The sequence below is a fragment of the Herpailurus yagouaroundi genome, unplaced genomic scaffold (assembly GCF_014898765.1).
Source record: "Herpailurus yagouaroundi ecotype Mexico unplaced genomic scaffold, PumYag 185, whole genome shotgun sequence".
Lineage (NCBI taxonomy): Eukaryota > Metazoa > Chordata > Mammalia > Carnivora > Felidae > Herpailurus > Herpailurus yagouaroundi.
In genome coordinates this window covers 474,135-499,013 of record NW_024412416.1, presented here as the reverse complement: position 1 = coordinate 499,013, position 24,879 = coordinate 474,135, and the positions used below count along the sequence as shown (strand labels likewise).

Genomic DNA, 24,879 nt, shown 5'->3' with positions numbered 1-24,879 from the left:
CCCGGTTCCCCGGCGGAGCCAGCCTGCGTCTGCGGATGCTGCCGCTCAAGGTCACGCGGGAGTCGGTGTCGGAGCTGCGGGCGGCCCCAGGGGCCTCGCTGCCTCGTTCCCCGCCGCCTACACCAGAGTCTTAGGTTCGAATTCGGGCCGTGCCGCTGATTGGCTGTATGACCTTGAGCAGATGACTTAACGCCCCTGGTCGTGTGTGCAGCCATCTGTGAAACACCTATGCTTGCTCCCCGAGTTGTGGAGGTTAAATGGCGTGAAAGCAGCGGCACACAGATTTGAAGCTTTCAGCTCGCCCTCGCGAGCAGACGGCGGTTCTGCTTGGTTAGCCTCTTCAGACCTGGGCTTGTGTGTGACGGTGACTGTTGGGCCACACTTGCTGCAGAAGGCGGAGTGGCTTTCGGGCCCTTCGTGCCCCTGTCGCCCCACTTACCACCTGATTCCTGTTTGGTGGGTTCACCACGCCTTCAGACGGTAGACTGAGCAGCCCACCTGGTGAGGGATGTGCGGGTAAGTGCGCTTTGCCCAGAGTGTGGGGCCCAGCGTGATAGAAGATGTTCCCCTCTGACGTCGACTGGCTGTGAGGCCTTTGACCTCTGTGCGGCCCGGTTCTCCCCTTGGGGGTTGGACCGATGCCCTGGGATGTGGGAGACGCTGAGCTAGGGCGGCTTCAATCAGAGCAGTTCCTTTATTGGGGTTCCATTCAAGGTTTTATTTGAAAAAAGTGATTTCAACTTAAATTGTTTTTTTTTTCCTAAAAAAGCCTCGATTTTGAGAAAATACTAGGTTTCTAAAGACCTTTCTGGTTCTAACATGCTATGATTCCAACAAGCCAGTTCCCTGCAGCAGACACTTACTGAGAGAGTACCAGCCATGCGCCCCGCACTGTATTTGTATGTCTGAGTTGGGCAGGAAGGTGACAGGAGGTGAGGGGCTGTGACAGGAGAAGGACCGGAGGTCCCGGCCTCAGGCTCCTTATCTGCAAAGGGCCACTGACACCTCTCTCTCCAGGTTCTGTAGAAACTAACATATATGCAAATAGATTGTAAAGTACAAGCCAGCCTGTGCTCGAAAAAATCCTGCTTAGAGTTCTGGGTCATTTTAATGACTTGGACGAATCCTGCCTTATTCGAAGATCACATAGGACAGATGACAGACGCCGACCCGACTGGTTGCAAGTATTAGAGGCGTTTGCGGGGTGAGAACTTGGCCGACAGAGAGGTGATTGAAGCAGGCTTTTCTTTTTCCAAAAAATATTCATTGAGCACCTACTGTGAGCCCCCAGCTGCCCTGGGCCCTGGGGATCCCAAGGTGCTTGTGGATTCACATCTGAAGCTGGGTCTTGGTCATGGAGACGGGGCCTGTTCCGGATGGATGTCCTTCCCCTCTTTCTGGGGTGGGGAGGGGTGGGGAGGGGAAGCACTCGGGCAGATCTGTCTTCCAGCAGCCATCTGTCCGCGGGTGAATCATGTTCCAGGATTAACATTTTTGCCAGTGGTTTTGGCATCGAGTGCTCTTTGGATCTGGCCCCATCTTGTATTTTCAGTGCGGGCAGATGACCGTGGATGCCAGGTGGGAGAATACCACTCGTTCATACCTTCTTGGCTGTTGGTTGGCATCTCGTTAGTAGATGCCAGTATCACAGCAAAGGTTCGGGCCTCCTGGGAAGTGACCCCAAAAGGAAACACTAAGACAGGACGTTAACAGCTTATGTATCCAGTGTGAAAAAAAGTTACCTTGAAAACTTCTAACGGCTTTTGGTAGCTTTGGTTGATGTACTCAATTTCTTTGATGGTATTCTGATTATGCTAACGTAGTAGGACTTTGTCCCAGTGTTCAGTGACTGAGTTATTAAAGTTCAAAATCACCTTTTAAAGTTTCTGTTTCTGGTGTCTAAGAGTGTTACGTGGAAAACAGTACACCAGTGGTACCATCTTGGGCCAGTGGGGTTGGTAGGTGACTTTTCTTCTTTTTGTGTCCCTTTCCCGGCAATTAACAGTAATGACCATGTTACCTGTGTTGTGAGAAAAAATAAGTAACTTATTTAAAGTCTTCATTCTGTATGACCCAAGTATCAAGTCAACTTTGTTAGATTTTTTTGTTATTGTAAAGAGTAAATACTAAATATTCATGGGAGAAGAACAGGCATAATGTGTAATTAAAGGAGCACTGGACTGGGAGTCAGGAGACCTGAATTCTGGTCTCTGGTCACTCTGTGGCCTTAGGCAAATCCTGACCCTTTAGACACCAATGTCTCCACCTGTGTGATGAGTGACTGGGCTCTGGAGTTTTTAAGGACTCCCCCAGCTCTAAAATTAGTGAGAGATTATGTGGTACCCCCACCTTGAAGCAGTAGTCGAGAATGTTGACATAAAACCTTCCAGATCATCTGAGAAAAATCCAGTGTTTGAGTTAAAAAGGTATATAATAGTCTCATTCCACCTTGAACACTTTTTGACAACTCATATGCATCAAATCCACGATGAAAGTATTCAGTACTTAAATTTTCAAAGCGAAGGTAAACTGAACAGTTAGGTTTTCAGGTCTGAGGTGGCTTGTCACATTGAGCTAATACATGAGAAGACTACTCCTCAGAAGTTCCTGAATACATGCGTGCAAACTTGTAACATTGTCAGCCCTCGGAAATGGCCCGGTCTGTGCCTCTCGCTCCGAGTGGTTTAGTTCTGTGAGTGACGTTTCTTTGTTGATGTTGGCGTAGGTCTCTCGGCTGCTGGGGGCGCTGCACAACCAGAAACAGGTGACCCGAGGGTTCGCTGGTGGTGTGAGTACGATTACATCTTTCGTTTTTTTCCTTTTAGAAGTTTCTCAAGAAAGGTGCTCTAACATGTTTATCATACAGTCTCTTGTCTCTGTTTACTTCAAATTAAGGAAAATTTGCCATACTTCTCCTGGATATTTAAATCACTGGCTCACACGCACGAATGCATCAGGTCACTTGCACATTTAAAAGAATTACATCACAGCTGGCTTCGTAAGCCTGTCACGTTAGTATCTTAAAGGAGTCTTGTTAAAAATTGAAATGGCCCTTGAACCTGTTACTTTATTTCACAATCTCATTTTTGTAAGACAGGTTTTTTTTCAAAACTAGTGCAAGTTGAGAGAAAATTGTTGAGAAGCTTCAAAACCTGCTTTGCATCTTTATTTTGTGGGCTTCCCTGAACACGGTAGATGGCCCACTAACGAGGAGCAGCTCACACATCTGTGAGCCCCGTGGGCTCACGCTCCCCTCCTCGGCCTTCAGAGAGGATCGTGTTAGCGGATCATCTATTTCTCATTAAATCTGCCGCTTGTAGAATCCCCGGCGTTAGAACTCGGCGCTTTAAAGGCTGATACCGCGTTTTTAGAGCCTTCTCAGACTGTGGGTCAGTGAGTTCCTATTTGGTTTTATTTTACCCCTGGCTACAGAATCTGATTTGGACTTCACAATTCCTGTGCTCCCATATCACGTCTTACTCTGTGAGCGTTCATTGGGTCCTCGTACCTTTTCGCTCCGGTCGCTCTCTGGTCCGTGGAAGAGACGTGGATTTCTTCTGGTGGCCTGGTGACACTTATTATTACATGTTGGGAGAACAGGAACAAGAAGCCAGAAGGTTCTTTTGGCTCTGCGTGTGCAAAAGACACAGAATGAGGCTTGCACTCCTGGCTCACGGACAGCCAAGCTGGCATTTCAAACGTTTTCTGAAAGCTGGTGAGAAGATCCTTGCTCTCTGCTATTATTTATTTTCAGGCCGTCCACGTGTAAAAAATATTAGCCTGGTGGGGAGGGCTTTATATTTGAAAGAAACAAGAAGAGGAACTAAGTTTTTAGAAGATTTCTTCAGTAACACCGAAAAATTGAGAAACCGTCCACGCGCTCAGTGAGTTGCAGCGGAAGGGCAGAAGAGCAGGGAAACGCCAATCAGTGATTTGAAACAAGGCAGCACAGACGACTAGGCCTGGAACAGACCGGGGACCGTCGCCCGGGCCAGACCCCCAGGCAAGAGAAAGGCCCCACCCAATGACGTGTCGGGTCTCCAAACAGGGAGAGAGGGTCTGAACATCGCCTTGACCCGTCGAAACCCTGTCATCATTTCCCTTTACGCGCTTTTATTCCTGAGTTTGAGATGCTGGCTTGATTGTTGGAAGCCTTTGAAGTAAACCGCTGGGGTCACATTATGGACACTCGTGTCCTTCCGCGTCTAACTCAGACTTTGCCGGTACGAGCGCGTGTGCTGTTCTTACAGGTGACAGACAAGCTGCGCTGAGCTCAGTTCGGCGACATTTGTCCTCGAGGCGCCGGCTTCACAGAGGAGCTCAGAGAAGCGGGGATCCCCTTGTGACCGGAGGTCTGATTTCCTCTGAGTTCCGAGACAGACCCCAGCAGTGTTGTGGAAATGTGTCTGCAGTGTTTTTAAGACCGAGCAAACCGTGTGAGAAACCTAACTTTCCAGGATCCCAGTGGAGAGGAGAGCGGTTGCCTTCCTGAGAAACTCTCTGAATTTCGGCGAGAGAACATGGTTAAAATTTCTGTTCTCTCCGCTTTCACAGACTTGAAGTAATTGGGCTCTTTGTAGCTTGTCTGGAAAAAAGATACGAATTAGGAGGTCTACTCTGTGATTTATTTTTGTTTTCTGTAGAGCATCACCTCAGTTTTTTTAAACCCTCCGATTTCTTTGTCGGGGATACTCTTTTCCAGACCGCCAAAAGTTGATTCTTCCTGTCTTCTCTGGCGATCTCTTCCACTCAGGTGCAGACGGTAACTTTAATTCCCGGGGATGGCATCGGCCCAGAGATCTCGGCGGCCGTTATGAAGATTTTTGATGCTGCCAAGGTAAGCGCGCTTGAAAACGACCTTTGGTAATGCTCGCAGAAAACTGGTCTTAGCCGGCCGGAGTCCGTGGCCTCGGGATCAACCGTCCCATCTGGCGACGCGGGAAGGCGTGTGGCCATCGCCACAACACTGACGTCAGCAGCATTCGTGCTGGGGACGGCAAGCCCGTGCGCCGGCTCCGCCGTCCGCCAAGAGGCCGGTGTCGAGCGGCCGTGCGCGTGGGTCCCTGAGCCCTGCCAGGTCACCGGTCTCCTCAGTATGTGCCCTCCCGCCGAGAAGAATAGAACCGATTTTGCAAAACACTGTGTAGGAGATTTTCAGAGATGAAAACAAATTTCTGATGCGGTGTCACCATCTAGCATGAGGTGTGATTATTCTAGCAGCCCAGCCTTCCGCGCAGGTAGATATTTTAAAATGCTTTCGTTCGGGGGTAGGGGACGTTGGGCTTTATTTGACACGATGCTCAGTTAGGGCAGTTACAGCTGCCAGGTGCCGTCACGTGCAGGGGGAGGACGGGGGCCGGTCTGAACCGTCCATACCCTGCTCCCCGAAGCACGCCCCCCACAGAGGAGATGGAGCTCGCCTGGTGGCAGAGTCCCCAAGGAACTGCACGGTTCTCCCATTTGCTGTGTGCGGTCCAAGCCAGTGGCGAGGCGCACACGAGCCCAGGGCCGTGTCTAACTTTAGAGCACCGTCACCACCCAAAAGAAACCCTGGGCTCATTAGCAGTCACAGCCCGTCCCCCACCGTCCGCCCCCTCCCCTCCCACGGCCAGCCCCAGGCGGCTACCCGGTTACTTTCTGTCCCTACATGTGCCTCTTCTGGACATTTCGCAGGAATAGAATCTCATGCCGTCTTCTGTTGGCTTCCTTCACTCAGCACAAGGACCGCTAGGTTCGTCCGCGTGTCGGGACCGTGTCGTGTTTCCGCGGACCATGTTTCTCAGCTCCTTGCGATATTCTAACTTTAGCCGCGTTAAGAGTAGTGAAAACACATAAGTGGGCAGGTGTCAGTGAGGTGTGGACCGGACAGGGCAGCGCGGAGAATGACCTCTCTTCCCGCGTGTCAGGAACTTTCCGGACCTTTATTGTACGTTTCCACCGGCTGCACCGGCAGGTGAAGCAGTTTGTAACCAGTGTCGTGTGAGTCCCACTCTGCAGCTTCCTGTGCTCTGTGCCGCCTCTAGGCGCCCATTCAGTGGGAGGAGCGGAACGTCACCGCCATCCAGGGACCCGGAGGAAAGTGGATGATCCCTCCAGAAGCCAAAGAGTCCATGGATAAGAACAAGATGGGTTTGAAAGGTAGTGGATCCGATGGCGACTGTGGCTTTCTGCTACAGCGGTTACATTTTTGAAAGTTTATGCATGTAAGCGAAATACGGCCTGACCGTGTTCAAGTGAAGCCACCCTTTTTGAAGCAATTTACTTATTTACTTCCTTTTCCAAATTTTTTTGCCGGAGTACAGCCGACACAACACGATAGTGGTTTCAGGCGCGCATCGTAGTGACGCCTTCTCCACGTTATGTTGTCACCACACGAAGCAACTTACAGTGACATGCCGTGGTTTTCATCTGGGGACGTATTTCTCCCCAGTAAAAACACGAAAGTGTTACTGGCCAGTGTCAAATGAAAGTATGTGTTTATCTTCACCTGGATTTATCTTGTGCATACTTCTCATGTTTTCGGTGCTATTATAATTAGCATGCACTTCAGGTCATGGTTCAAAACACTGGCGTGTGCCAGACGCCCGTTCGGCCCAGGCTTTCAGTCCAGACAGATCCAAGTTGCGATCTCTTGTCTGCCACTGACCGCCGGGAGGCTCCGGCAAGTTTCTTTCTCTTGGTTGTGGTTTTCCTGCTCACTTTTAACTGACAGCAAGGGTGATGTCACCTCCAGGGTGGTCGCGAGGGTCACACACTGGAGCCTGGTCCTCCACCAGCGGGTGCACAGTGATGTTCCCGAAAACTTCCGTGCGGATCTTCCTCCTTCACCGGAGTAGAGGGTAAAGCTAGAGACAGATGCCTTCTCCGGAGTAGCCCGGGGGAGTTAGCAGGTGACCCTTGCTCGTCGTGAAAGTGCCCCTTTGTTCGTGGGCACGCACGTTAGACCGACCGCACGGCTACTTCTCCCCCAAAGGAAGGACCCTAGCTGAGCCGCGACCGAAAAGTAAAACAAAGGAAGACTGGAATTTCCAGTAATCGTGAGGTACTTGTGTTTAGAAGGAAGAAGGTGTGCCCGCTGGCTCGGTTCGTGGAGCGTGCGACTCTTGATCTCAGGGTTGTGGGTCCGGGCCCCGTGTTCCATGTGGAGATTACTTGGAAATAAATTCTTAAAAAAAAAAAAAAAGAACAAAAAGAAGAAACACCCCCGAATGTACCCTGTTGTCATGTGGGTTCTCTTCTTTATCACAGGCCCTTTAAAGACCCCCATAGCAGCTGGTCACCCATCTATGAATTTATTGCTGCGTAAGACCTTTGACCTTTATGCAAACGTGCGGCCGTGTGTGTCCATCGAGGGCTATAAAACCCCTTACACCGACGTAAACATTGTCACCATCCGAGAGAACACAGAAGGAGAATACAGTGGCATTGAGCATGTGGTATGTTCCTTCCACACTTAAATTCTTACTGGGGTTGCTCTCTGTGCTCTTGGGACAGTTGTTCAGACCCCCAGTTGTTGAGAACACCTGGCAGAGACGGCTCGCCTTGACCCCCAGGAGGCGAGGGCGGTTGCCTTGGCCCCGTCTTGCCTGGCAGCAGGAGGGGGGGCGGAGGGTGTCCTCTGTTCCAGGTTACAATCCTCAGCTTCACAGGCGGGGCCTGGGGCCCGGGGCCATCTCTGCACCTGTTTTCCTCATCCGTGCAGTGGGCCTTATTCTACCTACCTCGTAGGGCCGGGGTCGATGTTATCGGCCCCGGCGACACCCCACGTGCGCGACGCGAGCCGTGGCAGCTGGCACTGTGTGAGCACACCCCCAGCGGTGGTGCCCCCTCGCTGCCAGCGGCCTAGTGCGGCCGTTCCGGTGAGGCAGGACCCCCTCTCCCTCAGATCGTGGATGGGGTTGTGCAGAGTATCAAGCTCATCACCGAGGAGGCCAGCCGGCGCATCGCCGAGTTCGCCTTTGCGTACGCCCGCAACAATCACCGCAGCAACGTCACGGCCGTGCACAAGGCCAACATCATGTGAGTCCTGGGCCGGGCAGAGCCCTGCTCGCTGTGTGCAGGGAGCGGAGACCCGGCTCTCCTTCCTTCTCCTGGTTATGGAGCAGATTGGGGGGCAGGAGCTCAGGATCCGGGGTATAAGGCGGGCCTGAGAACTGTCAGAGACGCTGGAGACGGGATCCCCAGACGCTGTGGCTGTTCCGCCGAGGCTGCGAGTCACAGGGCAGGGGCGCTGATGTCCAGGCAGAACCGGGAGCGTTTCTGCGGTGACCACCGAGTGCCGGGGGCTTCCCTCGGCTTCCCCTCACGGGCGAGCAACCTCCCCCACTCCGCTTAAGGCCAGGCGGGTGTGCGCAGAAGCAGTTTCCCCAGGGCGGACGGGGAGGTGTTGAGCATGTACGATAGTAAAACCAACTAAATAATCCGATGAGTTAGTCTTGTAAAGCAATTTTAACACTTTATTAATACACATTTCTTAATTCTTGGTAGACAAGACTATTAAAAAATAATAGTCTTTATTATGACCAAACCATTTTATATTTGTATCCTTTTGTGCTTCCGGAAACATCCCCAGACATTTTCAGTTTGTGTCTTATTAACTGCCTGAAAAACAATTTTACTATAATTGAAATCGGACATCTGGGCTTCTGGAACTAACGTTTGTTGACCTTCTTTGATCTGATCCTTTTCTTTCTGCAAGTCTTTCCTTCAACAGTTTTTATTTAATTAAATGCAGGCGGATGTCAGATGGGCTTTTTCTGCAAAAATGCAGGGAAGTTGCTGAAAACTGTAAAGATATTAAATTTAACGAGATGTACCTTGATACGGTGTGTCTGAATGTAAGTACACCCGCTTCCTTGCCTGCTGCCTTCTGCGGTGCGTCCTGTGCGCGGGCTGTGGCTTTGATCGCTAAACACACCGACGCGTTCCTCGTAGATGGTCCAAGACCCGTCCCAGTTTGACGTTCTCGTTATGCCGAATTTGTATGGAGACATCCTCAGGTGAGTCCGACTACACCTTTTCCGCCTATCGTTTATTTATAAATGTCCTAAAGTAAACGTGGCTTACAGAGTTTCGGTCAGGTGCCATGAACTACAGCGTGTGTTATACGGGTCCTCGTGATTCAGGCGGCTGTGTCAGCGAGTACACATTGGGTGGGTCATTCGTTTCTTTGCCAAGTCGGCTCTGGGCTGTTGTTCCCTAACGATTAGTCCCTTTTCCCGTTTTGAGATGCTTTATTGGTTGAGTGATTTCAGTGTGTTGTCATGTATAGCCACCTAGCGAGTGGTAAATTTGTTCAGAATTTTTGGGACACTTGACGCCATTTCAGACTTACAGAAAGGTTGCCGGAAGGTACGGGACTTCCTGTGTGCCGCACCCACAGCCCCCAGGTGCTGACGTTTGGCCACACGAACACTGCCCGCCCACCACAAAGGTGGCCGTCGCTCCTACGTTTCTAGCCCCTTCACTTGGGCCTTAGGAGTTTCAACACATTGTCCACAGAAGTGCTAAACCTAGAGGGACCACAACTAACTTTTGACTAAAAGTCATTGCTCAGTTCTTTTATCCCATTATATCATTCAATCCTGACAATTCCATAGAATGGATTTTGCCTCCATTTTACAAATAAGGCAGCTGAGGCTCAGAGAACCTTAAGTAACTAGCTGGAAGTCTTGGGAAGCCTCGATTTAGACCACCAAAGTGTCCAGTCCCAACGACTGGGCCCCCCTCCTGCAGGAGGGGCTGGACGTACAGCAGCGGTGGTCTGTCTTTGAAAAATACCACGTTTGTTTCCCCCTGAGTCTCGCTCATGATGTGAGTGGAGGATTTGGTGGAAGAGGGTAAGCAGGAGAAAGGGCCCTTTGGTTGGCGTTGTGTGCGCATAAGCTTGTTTCTTTGCGTACGTACTTCTCCGTTTGGACGCATGGATGTCACCGTGGGCGGGACCACCACAGCCATCATCGTATTGGTGCTCGGGTCACCCCATCCTGGCCGGTGCGGGTCCCTGTGAGCTGTGTTGTGTCCTCTGGACGCGGCCCACCATTTGCTTTCCGGTGCAGCAGGATGCTGTGGACATAGCCTGGATCTTCTCACTGTGGTCCGGGATTGGCCATTTCTCCGAGGAACCCTCCCGTGCCCTTTGGTGGAGGGTGGTAGTTAAAAACCAAAGTCTGGGTGCTAGGTGAGAAGCTTCACTTTTCAGAACACTCTCAAAATGCTTTTCCGCCCCCAGTGACCTGTGCGCGGGATTGATTGGCGGTCTTGGTGTGACACCAAGTGGCAACATCGGAGCCAACGGGGTCGCCATCTTCGAGTCGGTAAGACCCTGGTGAGGCCTGAGGCGGGACTCACCCGCACAGCCCGGGAGCCCCTGGCGGGTTGGCTGTGTAAATAGGTTCCAAGTGATGGGTTTTCCCTGTTGTCAGAAGAAACTGATGCTTTGTGTAGGTTTGTCATGTGAGCCTGGTTTATTCATTCACTTCCCTCTTTATTTTGTGTCCGTGTTATTTATTGGGCGTCCTCCCTCAGAGCATCTTCCCGAAAAGTTGGGCATGATGGTTAGTCCCTACGTTTGCACTTTCTCCCCCTTACTTTGGCTCTTTTTCTGACACTTGCCTTCTCAGACCCGCGTCTGCTGAATGGGCACGGTAGCCATTCAGCGATGCCCCTCGTCGGTGAGGAAAGGTCGGCCGGGCCCCGCGTCCCCAGGGGAGTGCTGTCTGCGGGGGCCCCCCTGACTATGCTTCCATTCCCATGGGCAGGTTCACGGCACCGCCCCGGACATCGCGGGCAAGGACATGGCCAACCCCACGGCCCTCCTGCTCAGCGCCGTGATGATGCTGCGCCACATGGGACTCTCCGACCACGCCGCCAGGGTCGAGGCTGCGTGCTTTGCCACAATTAAGGATGGGAAGGTATCGGCGGTCGTCCGTGCTTGGGCCGTGTCAGACGCGTCCCCCCGCGTTGTGTCCGCTGCCTGTGCGTTTTCCGTGGGGGGAGCCGCGTGTCAGGTCGGGGAAGGGTCGGGAAGTGCTGACGCGGAGACGCACGGGCAGAAGAGCCATGGCCTGGGAGCCACAGTCAGTTAGGCCTCGGGTCCCGTGGTCAGTGTACGATCTGGGTCAAGTCAGCTCATTTTTCTAGACAGCGTTTCCTCCCCAACATAACCCAAGTGTTTTCCCACATGTACTGTAGGGATAGAGGGGACATTTTGGAAAGCCTCCCTGCCTCCTTTCGTCGCGACCCTGTTGTGTCCTCCTCAGGGTGCCCTGAGCGCGAACCTGGGCCTTGGTCCTCCGGGGTGGGGGCCTCCCTCTCCAGCGGGAGCCAGATCGGCTGGGCCCACATCTCCCTGGGGGCTTTCCAGAAAAGCATCCTGGCCTTGTTTAGGGTGTGGATCCATTTTATCTTGGCTGTTCTTCTCTTCTCAGAGCTTAACAAAAGATCTAGGAGGCAATGCCAAGTGCTCAGACTTCACGGAGGAAATCTGTCGTCGAGTTCGAGATTTGGATTGAAGCTCCTGCGCGTGGAGCCCGCGTCCGTCACGCGCACCACATCACGCACACATGCGGTTTGCTTCTTTCCTGACAGTACATTTCTAGATCCGGCCTTTTCTCAACCTGATCTCTGTGGAGGGTGCAGGGACGCGCTAGGCCTGCTCTCCGAGGACTTTTCCTGAGGGCCCGTTTTATTGATGACGTGTCTGTCTGGTGTGCGTCTTCTGTAAGCTCTCAGTGGACTGTATCATTGGCCATGTTAATCATTTTACACTTCAGTTAAAACGGTTTTTCCTCAGCTGTAAATATGATACAGGATTAATAAGAGAAAACATCTAACTTTTTAAAGAAAACCCTGTTTTCCTTGGTTTATGAAAAACATAATAGGAATAAGACGGAATATTGGCAGGATAGCACAAGAGGACATTCTCGTAAAGCCACACGGCCACAGGAGAGGGTTCCGGGAAGTTCAGGCCACCACCCCCCAGTGAATGCGGCATATCTCTTAGTGCTGTGGGAAGTAGACAGGTAGGTACATTCTCCCGTGAATTACTGAGTATGAATAAAGACCTCAAATCCAAGAAATCCACACGAGATGTAGACGTAGGTAGAGTGTGGGATAGGAAGACGCACGTGCGTCTGTGTGGATGATTCGGTTTCTCCAGACGTACTCTTCTTGGCGGGAGCTTTAATGGCGCGGAGGGGACTTCCTTTCACTGGATGTGCGAGGCACTGGGTCGGCCATGGGAGCCTGTGGCGCGAGCCTCGCTCGGCCCAGAGCGACCTGAAGGCCTGACCACGAATGTTTCGGCCCCCAGTTAACTGGGGATGCCGGCTGTTACTTTCCTATGTCAGTGGCTGCCCCTCCCCTTCCCCAAGCACCGAATCACTGCCACCCACCCCAGCGCTGGTGAGAGAGGAGCCCGCAGTGGGGGCTGGGCACAGCTGTGACCCTGCCCTCCCCCCCCTCCCCCCCCCCCAGCACGTTGTCCTTTACGGCAGACACGCAGTCGCTATTTTCATGAACAGACTGCCCTTCGTGTGGCGCTGCAGGCCCGGGGGCTTCGCAGAGAGCACCCAGATCACAGGGGTTTCTTAGCAAATCTCACTGACTGGGTGCTTTTTTAGGCTTGTAACCAGACCCGAGTCTTAGGTGTCTTTTACTTTGTTTAAGCCGCAGCTTCCTCTTTTCTGTTGCATTGTGCTAATGACCAGTGACCCTCGGGTTCGCCCTAATAAAGAATTCCAGAACTGCCTGGAGCGTACCCTTTCTCCACCCGTTTCCTGGCGAGACGCCAGAGGCCATTTCGGCTCCAGGTATTTGGGGTGAAGGGGTGGGATGGCGGTGACACTCCGGCACAAGCCGGCGCGTTCTCACAGAGCCCCCCCGGGTGCCGTCCTGCCCGATGGTCTCACGCCTGTGGCACGCTGTCCCCTGGGTTAAACACCCATCCGTGACTCTCGGGACTAGTCCCGCCCACTCAACTGACAAGAAAAGTCAGGGGCTCGCCGGCAATTCTGTCGAATAGTTTAATGTTCAAATTTCGCTCTCCGTACAATCACGTCGGCAGCCGCGGTTTTATCAAGCGTCAGATCAGTCGGCAGGTGCGAGTCACGGGACGGCCTGGTGCCCGAGCGGCAGCGTCCGCTAGATCCAGGGCAGGCCGGCCGTCGGGAGGCGCTGACCGGGCTTTCCTGCCCACGCGGAGCGATTGGGCCGCCCTCCCCCTGTGCACGGCCTGCGCCCCGGCCCGGCTGCCGCAGCCCTTGAGTCCTCCTGGCGCTTGGGCCGGGACCCGTCCACCCCCCCCCCCCCCCCCCCCGTCAGCTCCGGGAGAGAGCCGAGCTCACGCGTCACCTGAACAAAAGGCAATGCTGAAAACGAAAAGTAACCCACACGCGAAGCTTCCTGGAATTGTCAGCTGCCGTCGGCAAAGCGTCACTGCCTCACCCTGACCCGGAGACCTCCCAGACCGAAGGGGACCTGGAGCGCAGGATGTCCCCGGGAGGCCTGCCGTCTTCGGCAGAGGCTGGGAGGATGTCCCCCTGTCACTTTTTCTGCTCCTGGTAAAAGGAATCGATGACGTCTTTGTACTTGTCCAGGACTGTGAGCCGTCTCAGTTTCAACGTGGGACCTGAGAGAGCAAGTGGAAGGAGGGGTGAGGCCCGGGCTCGGAGAAATCCGGGAAGATGTGTCGTGGGGATCCGCGCCTCTGACGGCAGCTCAGCGGTACCGAGTGCTTACGCCCCGCTTCGGCCTTGATGGCTCGGAGGGCACTTCCCGGGGGAAGCCGCTCCCACCCGCCCCGGGGCAGACACCCCAGCGTGCTACAGTGGAGAGCGGCCCCCGCGTCCAGCTGAGGCGGCACCAGAGGCCTGTTCTGGTCTGTGGGCTGTGCCGCAGGGGGGCTCCACCCCCGACTTCACAGGAGATGCCGGTGGTCTCGCCCCCCCGGGAGCCAGCTGGCCCCAGCCCAGGCACCAGTAGGGCCTCGGTGTCAGTCCGGGGGGTCCCATTGTGATTTCAGGGGAAACGGTCCCACGGTCGAAGCAGAGTTAAAGGTCGTGTTGGAACCGATCTGTGGGTTCGCCAGGCTCACCCCGCCAGCCCACACCCCTGGCCAGCTGCGTCCTCCCGCACGGCCCCCGGAGTAGTGGGGACAAACGAGGGAACCCCTACCCAGCTCTCCCCCTGCCACGGAGAAGTCCTTCTGGAGAATGGCCCACTTCTGGATGTGGTAGGGTTGGGCGGCTGCCTTCCTGTTGACTCTCTGAATCCCTTCTTCAATGGCCCGGTACACGGCCTCGTCCCTCCTCCCCACGATCTCAGACACGGTGGTGGCGCTGCTCCCCACCCGCCGGCAGAACTCCACGGCTGGTTCGGTCAGGTGGTCCGTTGGGTGACAGGCGTCTGGGTCCAGCGTGCACTGAAAAGGCAGAGGTCAGAGCCGGTGCGGGCCTCACCCCATGAGACGCCAGCCCATCCTGAGGAGGGTTTGCTGGGGCCAAGGATGTGGCTCACTGTGAGCTGTTCCCGAAAGATGGCTCAACGGTGGGTAGGACTCCACCCCGGCGGTGTGGCGCCCTTGGTGCGTGGAGCCCGTGGTGGGATGACACCGGACGGCCCTTGGCCAGCACACCATGGTCTAAAACAGGGGCCTTCTCCTGTACATCTGGCACCCTGGGCTCTGAGCATGTGAGCGGGGCAGCGCTGGGACAGAGGGACGGTCACAGCAGTACATTATCGGTTGTGGGGGTTGGGGGCGGCGCGCAGGGCAGAGCGTGTTCCCACAAGCTACACCACCCCTTGTGCAGGTAGCCAACGGGTCGTCCCAGGATATAGTCACGAGACCCCATGCGTGCCCCAGCCGGGCATGCCTTCTGCTGGGGCCGGACCCCCAGTCCGGCCACCCCTCCCGAGCCAGACGCCCAGACGCACCTTCAAGGTGAGCAGCATGGACAGGAACTTCCTCTGGTCCCCGATGAGCATGGCGTTGCTGACGATGGGCAGCTCCATCTTCACGGCATCCTCGATGGGCACAGGGGGCACGTTCTCCCCTCCGGCTGTGATGATTATCTCTGGGGAGGCAGGGCCAGGCCCCCGGCACAGGCTTTAGTCCAGCACCCCCGTGGAACCAGGACCCAAGTCTGGGCCACGGCCCCTGGAAGCCACACCGGCCACTTGGGGAGGTGCGGCCGGCAGGGGGGTTGGCGGGGGGCGGCGCACACCCTCGGAAGCACCTCTGACTCGCCTACCCCCTTCCCAAACGCCCTCCCCTCCCCAGCAGTCCAGAGCGCACCGCCTGCTCTCAAGGGCCGCTCAGCTCAGGAGGCCCCCCCCGCCTCATCCACGCTGGCCCTCCCTCGTCTAAGCTGCTCTCACAGCGTCCGCCCCTCGTCCCGCGGAGGGCCGTGCACGAGCAGGTGCTGGCACTCAGTGCTCTGGTCTCTTCCCGCCAGGCCAGGTGGGAGTAAGCGGACGTTTACTGAACACACCTGAACTGCTCTAGCTGGATTGTGCCCCCTGTTCTAGTTGGACACAGAGGAATCAGTCACACTGCGTGCGGGCCCCATGTTGACGTCGGGCAGAGGAGAAGAATGAGACAGCCCCTGGCTGCAGCGAGCTCACCGGGCCGTGGCACAGAGGACGGCCGGGGAGGAAGCCGTCAGACCGGGCGTGTCTAGGGCAGCGAGAGTGGGCGTCCCTCACCACCCCTGCCTTCTTGCGCTTTCCCTGACCACCCGCTCACCCCCACCTGTGTCTTACACCGTCAGTACCCGCTAGAAACCCTCGGCAAACGGCATGGAGACAAACACCCCCCAAGACCCCACGCGAAACACACTCCAGGATAAAATGTTGAAACTGTCCCTCCCGAGATCAGGAACAACACAGGACGATCGCCGTCCCCACGTCCATTCACCGCACGCGGCTCCAGGTGTCCTGCCGGCGCAGAGGCAAGAGAGATACAGGAATGGAACGAAGGAACAAAACTGTCCTTATTTGAAGAGGATCCGACCGTGTCCCTGAAGGTTTCGAAGGAACACACAAGCCAGCAGAGTCACATGACTCGTCGAGGCCCCGCCACCCCAGGAGGGCGCGGAAGCAGCCTGTGTGCCCTCGGCAGGCAAGCAGAACGCAGATTTTATGCGATGCTATTTACGACAGCACCCACGATAGAATACTCAGGGCCAATCTAAGGAGAGGCGTGCAAATACCTGCACGCTGTGAACGTTGCCGACAGACCTCAGTGTAAGCACACCGAGGGCGGGGGGCACCTGGGGGGCTCAGTCGGTTAAGCGTCCTGACTTCGGCTCAGGTCACGATCTCATGGTTCACAGGTTCGAGCCCAGCGACGGGCTCTGTGCTGATGGCTCAGAGCCTGGAACCTGCTTCAGATTGTGTGTCTCCCTCTCTCTCTGCCCCTCCCCCACTCGTGCTGTCTCTCTCTCTCTCTCTCAAAAATAAGTAAACGTTAAAAAAACTCAAGGATGCCGAGGGATAGACGGGGTCCTTGTTTAAACTGGACCGTGTGACCCCGACTGACACCACAGGGGCTGCGGACACTTTCCCAGCTTTGTCGCCTGCCTTTGCTCATGGTGGTTTGCCCACTGGTTTGTTCTGTCTGTAATGTACTAAAAGTCTGTTAGTCCCTTTTCACGGCTCCCATGGTTGGAGCCACAGACCTCCCACCTTCCGACACGACACAGAATTTCTCTGTTTTCCTCCAGTAGTCACATGGGCTCCGTTCTTTGAGCGTAAAGGTTTTATCCTCTCTGTTGTGATCGTAGATGGACTAGTTTCTTCCGTGGTCCTTCTAAATGGCCGTGCAAACGGAAGCCACGGTTCCCAGTGGCGGTCTTGGCTTTCCGTGTGCGTGGTGCTGTCACCCTCCTTAGGGAGCTGGCTCTCCGTCCCGTGGCCGTGGCCGGCACCGTGAACACTGCGGGACGTGGATGGTGGGCATCCGGTCCTGCTCCTGGCTTCTGGCTTCATTATGCTAAGCAAGTGGTCATCCATTTCTGGTTTTATCCCGTGCTTTTTTCCACGAATGAGGACATTAACGATTCTTGTGAAATACCTTTTCAACATATGTGCAGATGATAAAACTTTTAAAGTTCTCTTAATACAGATCCCTGCATTTCCAGAATAATCCCACTTAGTTATGATGGGTTATTTTTTTAATGTGCTGGCAGACATTGTTTGCGAGTATTTTATGCAGGATTTTAGCATATATGCTCATGAACGTCATTGGTCCACAGTTTTCTTTTTAAATACAACCTTTTCAAGATTTTGATATCAATATTATACTCACCTCACCAAAAATTTGGAATTTTTCCTTCTTTTCTGTGCCCAAAAAACAGTTGAATTGTCATTGGGATTCCTCAGGACACCCGCTGGTCTCTGTGTTTTGTCTTTTGTGTGTGTGTGTGTGGCGGGGGGTGGGGAGGGGCCAGTCACTATTGTTTCCATGGGAACCGGTCTGTTTAAATTCACTATCTTTTCGGCCAGTACTTGCATTTTCCCACGAAATGATCTCATTCGTGTTTTCAAATGTGTTTGTCCAGTGTTGAGCGATCGGTACCGCGGTTATGGATCGGAACTCAGTGTGGCGAAGAGATACGTTCTCACCACATCAGTCAGTAGATCCGATGGAACCAAACTCGAAATCTTGGAGGGCTTTTGGAGGAGGCAGCAGGCCTGTTGGCAGCCAGCACCGTCTCACAGAGGAAGGCCACGGCCTCACGTGGACGTCTGGCCGTGTCACAAAGATACTCGGGGAGCTGGTGCGAGTCCAGGCAGGCAGACCAGCCCCCGACGGTGACGCCGGGGGACAGGCGGGCTTCTCAGCGGTGATGCTGGGCGCTGACCTCCAACCACACTGCACCCTTCCCCCCCGCCATCACCAAGCTCAGCCCTAGAGGGCGCTGTCGGTCCACCCCTGCAGCAGGGAGCTCGCAGCCTGGGCTCCCAGACTCGGCCGAGAGCCCGCCCTCTACGGCCAGCAGAGCCCGGCCCAATGGCACCCCTGCCTTGGAGAGATCCACTCATGGAGCCGGTTTCCCCAGGAAACGGGTGGGGGTTACTGCAGGGATGTGTTTGGGCATTACATCCCCTCGGGCCAAGTGGGCAAAGCACCTTTTCCGCTGAAGTCCCCAGCTCTCCTTGGGAGGGCCCCGTTCGTCATGGGAAATTTGAGGTCTCATGTTTTATTTTAAATTTTATATCCAATCTGTGTTCTCGATATCATCCCTGTGTTTGCGTGTAAAAATACGTGATATTTACACCCCAGAATCTTCTGGAAAGACTTGCCTTGTTTCTTTAAGAAGTCTGAATCCCAGCTCCACCACTTACTAGCTGAGTGACCTTGGGCAAGTTCCTTAACCTCTCTGGGTGTCGTCATTGGGAGGTCGGGGTAAATAAAACGATGTCAGTCCAAGTGCAGGAACTTAACATGTGCTCCGTACTCGGGGTACAAACAGTGCAGGCAGTACACCCCCCTGCCATGCCTGCAGCCACGAGGCCGGCCAGCAAAGCTCACCTTTGAGGCGTCCGGTAATGAAGAGGAAGCCGTCCTCGTCCAGCCGCCCGGTGTCGCCTGTGTGCAGCCAGCCCTCGGCGTCGATGGCCTCAGTCGTTTTGTCCTCCATGTTTAGGTAGCCCATGAAGATGTTGCGGCCCCACAGACAGATCTCCCCGATGCCCTCCGCGTCCTCGTTCACCAGCTTCACCAGGCAGCCTGGCACCGCCTTGCCGGAGCTGGGGGCGGTCAGAGGGAGACGGCGCCTCAGGGCAGGGTCAGGCCTCACCTGGGAGCCCCCGGGTTCCCCAGCTCCTCATTCTTGGCCGACGGCCAGAAGGTGTCCCCTCCCAGGATTTGTGTATTGCAACAGGGGACTTAGAGCTGAGGGGGTGCCAATAAGAAGCTTTAAGGCGAACGAATGAATGAGCGAACGAACGAATGAATGGAGTCCCAATGCACAACTTCAAGCCCTGTGATGGGCCGGCAGGGAGGGGAGGTCTCGAGGCACAGCAGGTGACCCTCCACTCACTCCCTACCGGTTGGGGGGGGGGGGCTGACCCCATCCCCCAACCCCCCCGCCCAGTGGAGCCCGGGCCATCAGCCTTGGGGGGACCGCCTCCCACATACCCCACCCTACTGGAGGGAGGGAAGTCCCTCCGTCAGAACCTGTTCAAGGTCCCCCAGGGTATCAGCACGGGCACACGGGCACACGTGTACCTGCCGGGGCGGTAGTTGGAGAGGTTGGATATGAAGTGGGGCCCTGAGGTCTCGCTGAGGCCGTAGCCACCATATAAGTGGATGTTGAGGCCCAGGAAGAACTGCTGTGTCTCTGTGGTCAAGGGGGCTGCTCCGTAGAAGTTCTTCCGACATCTGGCAAAGCCCAGCGCCTGGCGGACCTTGGCCAGCACCAGGAAATCTGCCAGCCTGGCCTTGAAGGACTTCAGGTCTCTGGTGGGGGAAGGAGAACGGTCCACAGGAAGAACCACACGCTCACATGAAAAAGGTGAGTATTTGGTGGGCGCACGGCGGCCTGGCCACCTGTGAACGTGCACGCACACACAGGTGTGATACGTCCTGAGCCCGGAGGTCAGACAGGTTCAGCTGTGTCCAGGCGCACACACACGTACGCGCAGAGACTCGAAGCACATGTGCGTGGACACACGAGCACACACACGTCTGACCCCGTCTGAAGCCCACGAATGAGTCGTTCATGCGTATTCACGCTCCGTGTCTGTGCAAATGAAGCTGTATTTGCACACAGGTGCATGTCTCACGAGACGCGATACCGTTTCGCAGACTCACTAGTAATGGAAACTGTTTCTAAATCGGCACAGGCCAGGTTTATGCCACTGACCCTCCCACAGCACCTGTGGGAATGTGATAAGTGGTCAGAGGCAGTGGGGTGACCTCCGAGTGGTCACTTGGAGGCTGGAAAAGCCCTCGTCAGCGTGACCCCTTCCCCAGACACCTACTGAAGTCAGGAAACCCCTCCAGAGACCCAGGAGCCGCTCCGGGGAGGTGAATGCCCCAGATGGAGCAAGTTGGTCCCTCCACTCAGAGCACAGAGATGCGGTGACGGAGGTCTCACGCCCAGCACCCGCCAGGGCCTCCGCACAGGGGTCCCCAGGATGAGCCCAGCGTGTCCCATCCACGGTCTCGTGGCCCCCGCCCTGCCCCCACCCGGCCTCCTGTCCCCTCGTCCCGGCCCTCATGGTACCTGCTGGGGCACGTCACGTTCTGCTCCAGGGTCACCGACATGGCCCACAGCAGCATCTTGCGCCGGATGAAGCCGGACCCAGCCCCCACCTCCTGGATGCGTTCCATTATCTTCTCCCACACCCGAGGCACCCCCAGGTGGGACGTGGGCTCCACCTCCCGCAGCGTGTTCACCAGGCTCCCCTGTCCACCGCCAGAGGGGGGGCCTGCGGTCAGTGCCAGGAGCCCCCACACCCGAGTCCGCGCGCACACCTCCGAGGCGTCCTGCACACAGGCCCCACACGGGCGCCCACACGTGGACACATACATCTGCACACGACCCACCTCGTGTGCTCATGCTGCCAACCCTCCTGGTCACGTGGCCAGAGGCCTCGAAGCTCCTGGGTCCCTCCCAGCCCTGGGGGCGGCTCTATCCCCCAGACGTGACCGTCGAACCCCCGAAGCAATGGACCAGTTTAGGAGCCGACAAGGGACACCACTCAGGGCCAGTGAGCTGCGGGGGGGCCGGGGGGGCCAGGGGGGCAGCTCCTCATGGTTAACGGGAGTTTTCACAGCATGGGTGTAGTTTATGGCACTGAGAAGCAGGGCTGTGGCCGTCTGTGGCCTGTCCTCAATGGCGCGTGGACCCGCCCATCCACTCTGGCGCTCTCCTCTGTGTAACCTCGGCAGTCAGTCCCTTCTTGTTGGCCGCGCGGGCCATGCCGATGGCCACCGAAAGAAATGTGACAGATGCTCACAAGCACGTGCGCTCGGGGCGGGGGTGGGGGGGGGGCGAGGGGTACAGTGCACGGGCCGAGCGGACTGACCTGCAGGGCGTCAGGCTCGGCGAAGCAGATGTGCGCCCCCCACTGGATGCCCGTCCACAAGTCGTAGATCTGCGCGGCGATGTGGCTGAGGGGCAGGTAGCTGACCACCACCTCCTGCTGGACTTCCGCCGCCTGGATGCCACCGGCCTGGCTGCAGTGCCGCGCCGTCCACGTGATCTGGAGGACGGGCAGACGGCCCCGGCAGGGTCCACAAGCCGGCCCTGGAAGACTCACCCCGGGGCTTCGGCTACTTCGGGGACATCTTTGCGAGGAGCTCCCAGGACAGGCCTCCCCTGCCCCCCTCCTCGCCTTGGCCGGGCTCGGTGCGGGCGGGACGCAGACCCACGGGCTGTCCTAGGTCTCCTGGGCCCCTGAGCTGAGGGGCCAGGGCAACGTCCACCGGCAGCCGCGCCCACCCATCTGGGCCCCGTCCTACGTTGTCCTGACTCAGCATCACGCCCTTGGGGCTCCCGGTGGTGCCCGAGGTGTAGATCAGCACACAGCACTGGTTGGGCTGCTGGGCACTGATGACGGCGTCCAGGGTCTCCTCCGGCAGCTCGTCCCCCAGCCCCATGGCTTCGTCCATCTGCAGCCAGGCGGGGAGAGCGGGCACTCGGTCAGCTGGGCCGCTGGCCGGGCACCCCCCGTCCCCAGGCCCTCCACCCATACCGTGTACACGCGGGCCATCTTCCTTGCAGGGGCCTCTCCGTATGTCACCACGGCCTTCAGATGTGGCAGGTTTTTCCAGATCTGTGTGGATGGGAAACACAGTGGGGTCTCGTTAAAGAAAGTTACCCGCTGACAAGAGCCCCGTCTCCAGGCACTGTGGTCGCTGCAGTCTGCCTGGCAGGCACTGTGGTCGCTGGGTCCCCTGGCTGTGACCTGTGACCCACTGGGATGCTGGCCACCCTTCGTGCATAGCTGTCCCCTCAGGAGGGAACCAAGCACCCCAGGGGCTGGCTGAACCCCAAGTATGGTTCATCCCACAACAGAGAGGGATAGGGAAGGAACAAAGGGGACAGAGGGGAGGGGCCAGACCGGGGGGCAGACGGGGGGGACAAAGCGGGGGACAGAGGGGATGGGAGGACAGAGAGAGGGACAGAGGGAGAACAGAACTTGGTCATCTTGCTGAGTGGAGGTTAACAGAGCCCAGAGTTCAGGAAGGCCACGGGACTGGACACCAGCAAGGAGACACTATGGAGACAGAGAGTTCTAGAAATCTGTAGTCAGGGGCCCTGTCCTCCCGAGTCCTTGGCTGAGCCAGTGTGCACGGCAGAGAGTGAACCACCAGGGAGCTGGAGGACCACGGGAGGCCACAGGGACCAGAACCATCCACGTGTCTGTGAGCAGGACGCAGGGCCCCTGCCGTGCGGAGCGGAAACCTGGAAAGGTCAGATCTGAGCGCTGGAGCTAACCTAGCCTGAGGGTGAAGACCATATAAACCGGCCCAGAAGGGCCAAACACGAGTCTCAAAGTAAAGTTCAGAGAGAAAAAAGAATCCTGGAAAAACACGACCTATGGGAGAATATCAAGACCCCTGACATACATGTAACTGGAGTCCCAGGAAATTTTTTTCTGAAAATTGAAAAGCAGCCTGAGAAGTTTCACATTTTATTATAGACCCACCAGTTCAAGACTCACAACGAACCCCAAGCAGGATAAACAAAGGAAAACCACACCAAGATACAACGTAATCAAACGCTGATCACCAGTGATGAAGAAAAAATCTTAAAAGCAGCCAGAGAAGAAAGAGAAACCCTTGTGCACTGTATGTGGGAATGCAAGCTGGTGCAGCTGCTCTGGAAAACAGTGTGGAGGTTCCTCAAAAAACTAAAAATAGAACTACCCTATGACCCAGCAATTGCACTACTAGGCATTTATCCACGGGATACAGGTGTGCTGTTTCAAAGGGACACATGCCCCCTAATGTTTATAGCAGCACTATCGACAATAGCCAAAGTATGGAAAGAGCCCAGATGTCCATCGATGGATGAACGGATAAAGATGTGGTATATATATAAGGGAGTATTACTTGATGATCAAAAAGAATGAAATCGTGGGGCACCTGGTGGCTCAGTCATTTAAGCATCAAACTCTTGATCTCGGCTTAGGTCATGATCTCATGGTTAGTGAGTTCAAGCCCTGAGTCAGGCTCTGTGCTGACAGTGCAAAATCTGCTTGGGATTCCCTCTCTTTCTGCCCCTTCCCTGCTCACACACACTCTCTCTCTCAAAATAAATAAATTAAAAAAAAAAAAAAAAAAAAAGAATCGGGGCACCTGGGTGGCTCAGTCGGTTAAGCGTCCGACTTCAGCTCAGGTCATGATCTCAAAGTCTGTGAGTTCTAGCCCAGCGTCGGGCTCTGTGCTGACAGCTTGGAGCCTGGAGCCTGCTTCGGATTCTGTGTCTCCCTCTTTCTCTGCCCCTCCCCTGCTCAGGCTCTGTCTCTATCTCAAAAATAAATAAAAATATTTTTAAAACAAAGAACGAAATCTTGCCATTTGCAACAACATGGATGGAGCTAGACAGTATTATTCTAAGTAAAATAAATCAAGAAAGACACATACCGTATGGTTTCACTCATACGTGGAATTTAAGAAACCAAACAAGCAAAGGGAACTAAGAGAGGAGCAAACCAATGAACAGACTCTCAACTACAGAGAGCTCACTGACAGTTACTGAAGGGGCAGGGGTGGGGGACAGGGAAACGGGATGGGGAGGGAGGACACTTGTCCCGATGAGCACCGGGTGACGTAGGGAAGTGCTGAGTCATTATCTGTACACCTGAAACTACCATAACACTGAATGTTAGCTGTGCTGGAATTAAAATAAAAACAGGAGGCCAAAAAAACATCAATAAATAGAAGCAGCCAAAGAATCAAGATACCCAAATATACGGAGAGGAACAAACATATGAAATAATAGACTTCTCACCAGAAACTATGTAAGTTAAAAACACTGGAATGGACTCTTTAAAAGGCTAAAACCCTGTCATCACAGAATTTTAAACTACATGAAAATATCTTTTGAAAAAATGGAAATAAACATGTTTGCAGACAAAGAGAGGCTGAGAGAATGTGTTACCATCAGATCTGTGTTACAAGAAAAAAAAAAAAAATTGTATTTAAGCAGGCTTCACGCCCAGCATAGAGCCCAGAACGGGGCCTGAACTCACGACCCTGAGATCATGACCTGAGCTGAGATCAAGAGTCAGATGCTCACTGTCTGAGCCACCCGGGCGCCCAGAAGAAAACTCCTAAGGCAGGAGATGACACCAGATGCAAACATGTATCCACGTAAAGGAATGAGGACTGTAGGTGGCAAACGTGGGTAAATATGAAAGACATTTTTCCTGGGGCGCCTGGGTGGCGCAGTCGGTTAAGCATCCGACTTCAGCCAGGTCACGATCTCGCGGTCCGTGAGTTCGAGCCCCGCGTCGGGCTCTGGGCTGATGGCTCAGAGCCTGGAGCCCGTTTCCGATTCTGTGTCTCCCTCTCTCTCTGCCCCTCCCCCGTTCATGCTCTGTCTCTCTCTGTCCCAAAAATAAATAAATGTTGAAAAAAAAATTAAAAAAAAAGAAAGACATTTTTCCTTCTTTCAAAATGTCTGTGGGGCACCCGGATGGCTCAGTCGGTTAAGCATCCGACCTCGGCTCAGGTCATGGTCTCACAGCTCATGGGTTTGAGCCCCACGTCGGGCTCTGTGCTGACAGCTCGGAGCCTGGAGCCTGCTTCCTGCTTCAGACTCTGTGTCTCCCTCTCTCTGCCTCTCCCCTGCTTGCACTCTGTCTCTGTCTCTCAAAAATAAACAATTAAAACAATTTTAATTGTGTTCAAAACAG

General features: G+C 55.0%; 2 protein-coding genes across 5 annotated transcripts in view; one reads left to right on the top strand and one right to left on the bottom strand.

The window, feature by feature from the left end:
* Window positions 1–12,750, top strand: part of IDH3A (isocitrate dehydrogenase (NAD(+)) 3 catalytic subunit alpha) — a 25,325-nt gene extending 12,575 nt beyond the window's left edge. Inside the window, exons 2-13 of the mRNA XM_040493391.1 lie at window positions 392–456; window positions 1,192–1,317; window positions 2,726–2,788; window positions 4,754–4,837; window positions 6,024–6,138; window positions 7,249–7,436; window positions 7,886–8,019; window positions 8,735–8,837; window positions 8,935–8,999; window positions 10,232–10,316; window positions 10,761–10,913; window positions 11,430–12,750. Coding sequence (XP_040349325.1) covers window positions 392–456; window positions 1,192–1,317; window positions 2,726–2,788; window positions 4,754–4,837; window positions 6,024–6,138; window positions 7,249–7,436; window positions 7,886–8,019; window positions 8,735–8,837; window positions 8,935–8,999; window positions 10,232–10,316; window positions 10,761–10,913; window positions 11,430–11,513 — 1,265 coding nt within the window. The 3' untranslated portion in view covers window positions 11,514–12,750. The remainder of the gene's footprint in view (window positions 1–391; window positions 457–1,191; window positions 1,318–2,725; window positions 2,789–4,753; window positions 4,838–6,023; window positions 6,139–7,248; window positions 7,437–7,885; window positions 8,020–8,734; window positions 8,838–8,934; window positions 9,000–10,231; window positions 10,317–10,760; window positions 10,914–11,429) is intronic.
* Window positions 12,751–13,372: 622 nt separating this feature from the next.
* ACSBG1 (acyl-CoA synthetase bubblegum family member 1) overlaps window positions 13,373–24,879 on the bottom strand; it is a 26,055-nt gene continuing 14,548 nt past the window's right edge. For 2 of the 4 annotated variants that reach the window (XM_040493430.1, XM_040493433.1), the window contains 9 exons: window positions 21,709–21,789; window positions 21,476–21,625; window positions 21,040–21,216; window positions 20,235–20,416; window positions 19,235–19,555; window positions 18,536–18,753; window positions 14,935–15,074; window positions 14,176–14,422; window positions 13,373–13,630 (listed from right to left, as the gene is read on the bottom strand). In XM_040493430.1, the coding sequence (XP_040349364.1) occupies window positions 13,545–13,630; window positions 14,176–14,422; window positions 14,935–15,074; window positions 18,536–18,753; window positions 19,235–19,555; window positions 20,235–20,416; window positions 21,040–21,216; window positions 21,476–21,625; window positions 21,709–21,789 (1,602 nt within the window). In that variant the 3' untranslated portion in view covers window positions 13,373–13,544. Of the gene's footprint in view, window positions 13,631–14,175; window positions 14,423–14,934; window positions 15,075–15,838; window positions 15,937–18,535; window positions 18,754–19,234; window positions 19,556–20,234; window positions 20,417–21,039; window positions 21,217–21,475; window positions 21,626–21,708; window positions 21,790–24,879 lie in introns of those variants that run through there. The other 2 variants (XM_040493431.1, XM_040493432.1) reach the window with 2 other exon arrangements.